We start from the raw sequence: 6678 nt of genomic DNA on the forward strand, positions 1-6678 counted from the left end.
TTCCTCAGATGTAGAATAGAGCGGGCCCATAAAACCACCATAGAATCAGGCACTGTAAAAACACAGCTCCCGGAGTAGTACAGAAAAGTCACACCCACACAAGACACTGTGGATCCCCTCACTGGCCAGCGCTACCCAGAAATACTCAACTGTGTAACATCGTTATTTTGTGTGCCTATGTGAACTTAGATTTACCAAATGTTACATTTTAACACAGTTTTAACCCTTTTAAAATGAATGAGTTAAGATTAGCATTAAAACAATGAAGACTGAAAATTCTCAGATGTGTAACTTACCACAACCCAAGTAAGTGTGTGCGACTACTATTACCGAACTCCCACCTGTCAGCTCAGCAGCGACGATGGAGCCAAATGAATTCAGTCCGTTGTTGACGGTTCTGATCTGTATCCTTCCTGCGACAAGTCTCTCTCGACATTGCCTATCGGAGGAAGACCAAGGAAGCGCTGGATAGACAATGTCAAGTAAGTGAAGAAACTTCAATAAAACTTTGATTTAAGCTCTGTCATTAACTAGTGGATAAAGGCATCTCCCCATCTAGAGGTAAATCTGTACAAGGCAATGGTGAGATCCTCATTATAGGAAGGATGTGAAACCATAAAGCGTGTATTGGACAGGCTCACCAGCATGATATCAGGAATAAGAAACTGCAGTTCTAAGTTTTGAGATACTGGGACTATTTGCACCAGAGCAGAGAAGGTTATTTAATCGAATTTTTTTTAAATTATGAAGCATTTTGATAGGCTGAACAGAGAAAGACTATTACTCCTGATTGGGGAATAATTTACCATGGGTCATCAATTGAAAATTGACACTGAGAAGGGAGGTTAGGAGACATTTCTTCCTGTAGAGTTATTAGAGCACTCAGTGCTTTGCCACATGACATGGTTCATGCAGTGATCATTTTAAGGAATAAGTAGAAAAATATTTGAAGCAGAAGAAATAGAGAGATATGGAAAGACAGCAATGCAATGGAGTAAGTTCTGTTCCAACAAAGAGTTAGCATAATGTACAATGCTCTCTTTCTGTGCTGAAAACGTCTATGGTTCCATAGGTCTGTAAAGTCAAACAGACCAGAAGGGCCCAAGCTCAATTCCTGGTCCGGGCTGAATTAACTCATCTCAGTTCAACAATTTGCCCCATATATGTGGGCTATGGATGGAAATATTCAGCCAGTGTTCCTGCAGTTGTGCAGTATCGCTTGGTAAGAAGATCGGGAGAGAGTAAAATCAATACATTATGCAGCAAAACAGCCTTGTTTCAGTCACTGTCCAGGCTCACACATGAAGAATAGCCAAATGGGTCAGATGCTGCAAGTCCTGTGGTCCCCATGCAAATGTATCACAACAAGAGACAGCACTTCTGTAGATGGGGAAAATGTGGAAATGTGGGCCGAGAATGTGATTTAAATACAAAAGTAACACCACACGTGGCACAGATATAACTTTTACCCACAATATGTCGTGGAGGGCAAAACGCCACTGAATACAGCAGAGTCTCTGCGTTAATGGTTGGTGCAGGAAGGGACCCAATCATTGACACTATCCTCAGTTAGGGTTGCCAAATCTGGTTGCACATATTCCTGAAGGTTTCATCACATGACCTCCCAACACCAACCACTCCCCACCGCCAGGCAAACAATCTTTTTCACCATCATCAATATTATTATAACTAATAGACATAGTGGTCAAAGAAAATGAAACAATAAATAATTTGTTTTTTTGCCCTTATGATTAATCTCCTGTGTTGCCTGCAGCAGATTAATCTTTAATTCCTGGAGACTCCATGATAATCCTGGAAGGTGAGCAACCCGATCGAAACTGAACAATTCCAGGAGTTAACTCCAGTGGCCTGAGTGTGACTTTGTACAGTTTAGAGTTGATCATTTCCTCTCCTGTATCCGTTCATTATTCCATATTCTGAGGAATAATATCTGATCTCATACTTTTGCCACCAAATCTAAACCTGATGACGATATTTGGAGGAAGCTCTGCCCACATTCGAACCCACTTGTCAGCAGATTTCCGTGCCCAGGATCTCCACACTGAGCAAATATGAGTCAGTGTTTGAATGTGGTGGAGGTGCTGTATATAAAGACTGAACGCTGCAAGGGAAAGGCAGAGCAAGAGAGAGAAGCAGCTCCTTTACTCTTAGAAACCAGCCAGCTGATCACACAAGAGGCAGAATGAACTCCTTTCTCCTCACCATTGCTGCAGTGCAGATCCTCCACTGCTCAGGTACGTACTGGAGAGAGCGGCTCCTCATAAAGCAACGACTTATTGGCAATGAACTTCAGTCAGCGATAGTTTACCAATGTTCCAAAAGAATTCACTGAAGGATGATGGAGCGTTTTGTACAACTTTCCTTTTCTCTCTGCAGGAATACCAAGCCCTAAGGATGCTCTGAGAGAGTCAGTTATAAAGCTGAACGAAATCACCGAGACCACCAATCTCTGTGGTATAACCAGGAGAAGAGTGAAGGATGTAAGTGTGACCTGGTCTAAGTGTGTTTCACTGTCTAAAGTCAACAAGAATATTACTGAGTGCAGTTAGACACTGATTATTAAACATGAGCAGAATATTATATTACACACACAATGATGGGTAAATCTCAGTTCAGGAATTTAAATCCCAAATCAGTCTTTGATTTTGGAAAATTGATTTGGAGCAACGTTATTAAGTGAAATTTGAAATTCCTCCAAGGTTGTGATTTGGGATTTATTTTCATATGAAGTATGTCCAAATTCCAATTGTCAGTTGCTTGTTTGTTAATTTACTTCCATTATTAAAGGTTCCAGCACATTGAGTATCTCCACGGCGATGGTTAAAGAGGCCATTTTGTGTTTGGACAAATGGCGTTCTGAGCTTTATCTGACCAGAGTAAGAACACTGGATATGGTAACACACTAATCACCTGTTTCCCTTTCATTAGATTTATCGCACAGGCAAATTGTCATACAAGGTGGATTTAACATTTTCGGTGAAAGAAACCGTCTGCTCCAAGAATTCTGGACTGGAATTTGATGATCCCAGCTGTCACTTCCGCCCCAGAAAGACTGCTGTGAGTCCTGAGTTATATTGTGGCATCGAAACCCCATGTGTACTGAGTTATATCATAGAAAGGGCCACGTGTATTGCGTTATATCACAGAAATGGCCATGTGTACTGAGTTGTATCATAGAAAGGGCCATGTGTACTGAGTTATATCATAGAAAGGGCCATGTGTACTGAGTTGTATCATAGAAAGTGCCGTGTGTACTGAGTTATATCATTGAAAGGGCCATGTGTACTGAGTTATATCATAGAAAGGTCCGTGGTTACTGAGTTATATCATAGAAAGGGACGTGTGTACTCAGTTATATCATTGAAAGGGCCATGTGTACTGAGTTATATCATAGAAAGGGCCGTATGTACTGAGTTATATCATAGAAAGAACCGTGTGTACTGAGTTATATCATAGAAAGGGCCGTGTGTATGGAGTTATATCATAGAAAGGGCCACGTGTACTGCGTTATATCACAGAAAGGGCCATGTGTACTGAGTTATATCATAGAAAGGGCTGTGTGTACTGAGTTATATCATAGAAAGGGCCATGTGTACTGAGTTATATCATAGAAAGGTCCGTGGTTACTGAGTTATATCATAGAAAGGGACGTGTGTACTCAGTTATATCATTGAAAGGGCCATGTGTACTGAGTTATATCATAGTGATTTTCTGTGTCAGTGCTGAACTTAGAGCCATCCATAATTTTAATAAATTCTATGTTATTTTGACAGGAAAAAGGTCTTTGCAAAAGCCGTGTTGAATATTTTGCTGATAAGGTCGTTGATATCGATGTGGAGTGTCGAGGTTTGAAGACAGTTGACAGCAACAGTGATTCATCAGAGTCAAGTGAAGACAGTATTGAGGTAACCTCACAATTATACAATTCAGGGCAATGGGCTTTCTGGACTTTGGGTCAGGATTTTCTCCCCTGTAGGACTTTGTGTTGTTTATTTCCTATCTTCACTCTCTTGCCGAGGAGAACAGTGTGAAGCAGGAAAAGAAAGATTGCATTGATATTGCACCTTTCTCAACCTCATTGTCGTAATTTTGTGGAAGTGCGGGATGTGGCCAGGGTCGTGTAGTGACCTGAATGAAGAGCTCTTCAATTGTGTAAGGATCACACTGGTATGAGTACAGAGAATGTGGATCAGGGTAAAACAATCATAATTGGCTAAAGTCATTCCTGGCACAAAGGAAGATGGATGTGGTTTTTGGGGGCCAATTATCTTCGCCCCAGGACATTGTTGCAGGAGTTCTTCAGGGCAACCTCCTAGGCCCAACTACATTCAGCTGCTTCATCAATGACCTACTCTTCATCAGAAGGCCAAAAGTCAGTCTGTTCCCTGAAGTTCCAAAGTGTTTAGCTCCATTCACAATTCCTCAGTCACGCAATTGATCAGGACATTCAGGCTTGGTTTGCTAAGTGGCAAGTAACGTTCATATGACTGAAGTGCTAGGCAATGTCCATCTCAAGCAAGAAAGAGCCTAAGGGCTCTTCAGCATCGATATACTTTTGACCTAGCATTGATTGAGATAGTCACTAAATTGAAAGAAGATCAGAGCAGCACCTGTTTGATCTCAGTAGCAAAGTGTTCCCAACTAATATATCCAAATATTAAAATGTTATCATAGAAAATAATCACTGCTCACTCTGTATGGTTAAGGCAATAGAGTCCACTTTATTACTTTAATACTTTAACCGCTGGCTCCACACCCACTGTACCAGGGAAGGATTGATTGATTGCTGCATTGTAGATTATCCCAGTGTTCGGTGAGGACTTCATCACCTCAACAGCGAACCATTAAATCTCAACTGTGAAAGCAATGCGTTAATCATTCCCCCGATTACTACCTGTTCATATAGTGTGGAGATGATTTTAAAACTGGAAGCTATTTACAAAATGCCTAAATATCTAAATATTAATATTTTATTCCAGGTGAAAAAGAAGTCAATGGAAATATCACTTGAGGAGACTTCAAATGTAAGTATAAATGAGAACATTGTGTCAAATGATTGCCTCCTGTTCATGATGATCGATAGCAATAAACTGTTGAAACGGAGTCAGAATGGAGTCTGAGGCAGCAATGTGCTTTTATTCAATGCAATGTCCACCCAGAGACATTGGGGGAGGGGCACTGGTGCTCAATTCCTTTTGGATGTTCTTCAGCCTGTGCCAAAGGATTATTGAACTGATGAAAGTAGAGTGGATGAGATTGTTTTCACTGACGACAAAGTGAGCTGAATTCCCACGGTGTTAGGACAGGTTCGTGTGCTGGCATCATGAGGGCAGTGTCTGTTACATTCTCAGCATTTCGTAAATAATTATCAGCTTTTTATCGGCCAGAGAATAAACACAATAGAGACCATTTGATGAATAATCTCACCTTTCATTGGTTTAACCATTGGCCCCACAGCCCCACTGTACCAGGCCCTTATTGATTACTGCACTGCAGAACATGCGATGTTGGGTGAAGATTTCTCTACTCCAACACTGAGCCATTGAATCTCAACTCTGAAATGTCCAAAGTTAACACTTCCTCATTTAGTAAATTTATTTAATTTTTTATTATTTACAAAATATCTCATTGATCCCCCCCTGTGCTAAACATATAAATATTAATATTTTAATTCAGGTGAAAAGCACGTCAAAAGAAACATCACTCGAGGAGTCTTCAAATGTAAGTATAAACTGGATCTTTTACTCAGATTATTATCAACTACAATCTACTGTTGAAAACTGGATTTCAGCTGTGTCAGAATAGAGTCTAAGGCAGCTCTGTGTTTTTAATCAATGAAATGTATGCCTGGAGCCTAGACATTTAAAGAGTGAACAATTTCTCATTTATAGTTTAATAATCTGTGAAATATTTGGTTTAATATAATCCTTAAATTCAATATTATTTACAAAATATCTCATTGATGTCCTGTACTAAATAGATAAATGTTCATATTTTAATGTAGGTGGAGAGCAAGTCAAAACAATTATCGGTTGAGGAGTCTTCAAACGTAAGTATAAACTGGGACTTGGTGTCAGATAATTATCTTCTTGATCATGATTATCAACAACAATTAAACACAGAACTCAATCCATCTGAAAATGACAATTCTGTTGATTCCGTTCACTCCAGGAACACAATGAGGATTCAAGAGCCCGACACTAACCATGAATGAAACTTCTGAAAGGCTGAGCCTAGTGTGAACACAAGAAGACCTCATTCAGATTAGAAGATGTGATCAATTGTACTTTACTTGTTCATATATAAGGGGGACCTGGAGTTCCTGATTGTACATTTTACAGTAACTGAGAGATTCTATAGTTTGTAAATGTTCTGACCTTTGCTGTGCATTGTTGTCTTGTATTCTGTGGATCAAATAAAGAAATGAATAGAATATTTCCTGATGTTCTTCAATTGTTGTTTCTCATTTTACTGATCAGATGGGAGTTCAGTCAGACACAGCACTCAAACCAACTTGTCAGACACTTGTGACAAGTTTCCTAATTGTTATGGTAGCTGCTGGTGAACTGGTGCTTTGCTGCTTGAATTCTGGTATCTGAAGGTGAGCAAGTGGGACTGTATCCATCTTTACGGTAGAGGACACTAACAATATTCCAA

General features: G+C 40.0%; 1 protein-coding gene across 1 annotated transcript; it reads left to right on the forward strand.

The window, feature by feature from the left end:
• The first annotated feature begins 2152 nt into the window (after positions 1–2152).
• LOC139259412 (secreted phosphoprotein 24-like) lies at positions 2153–6425 on the forward strand. Its single transcript, XM_070874874.1, has 8 exons — positions 2153–2255; positions 2398–2501; positions 2950–3078; positions 3795–3926; positions 5001–5045; positions 5698–5742; positions 6026–6070; positions 6193–6425. Exons 1-8 carry the CDS (start codon positions 2204–2206, stop codon positions 6223–6225), a joined length of 585 nt encoding a protein of 194 aa, XP_070730975.1. The 5' UTR covers positions 2153–2203; the 3' UTR covers positions 6226–6425.
• Positions 6426–6678: the final 253 nt, after the last annotated feature.

Source organism: Pristiophorus japonicus, chromosome 3 (assembly GCF_044704955.1).
Source record: "Pristiophorus japonicus isolate sPriJap1 chromosome 3, sPriJap1.hap1, whole genome shotgun sequence".
Taxonomy (NCBI): domain Eukaryota; kingdom Metazoa; phylum Chordata; class Chondrichthyes; family Pristiophoridae; genus Pristiophorus; species Pristiophorus japonicus.

Excerpts from the sequence above, each read along its gene's own strand:
- LOC139259412 (XM_070874874.1), top strand. The coding sequence starts at position 2,204 with ATGAACTCCTTTCTCCTCACCATTGCTGCAGTGCAGATCCTCCACTGC. Across the intron at positions 2,256-2,397 it reads GCAGATCCTCCACTGCTCAG|GAATACCAAGCCCTAAGGAT; the intron begins GTACGTACTGGA and ends TTCTCTCTGCAG. Across the intron at positions 2,502-2,949 it reads CCAGGAGAAGAGTGAAGGAT|ATTTATCGCACAGGCAAATT; the intron begins GTAAGTGTGACC and ends CCCTTTCATTAG.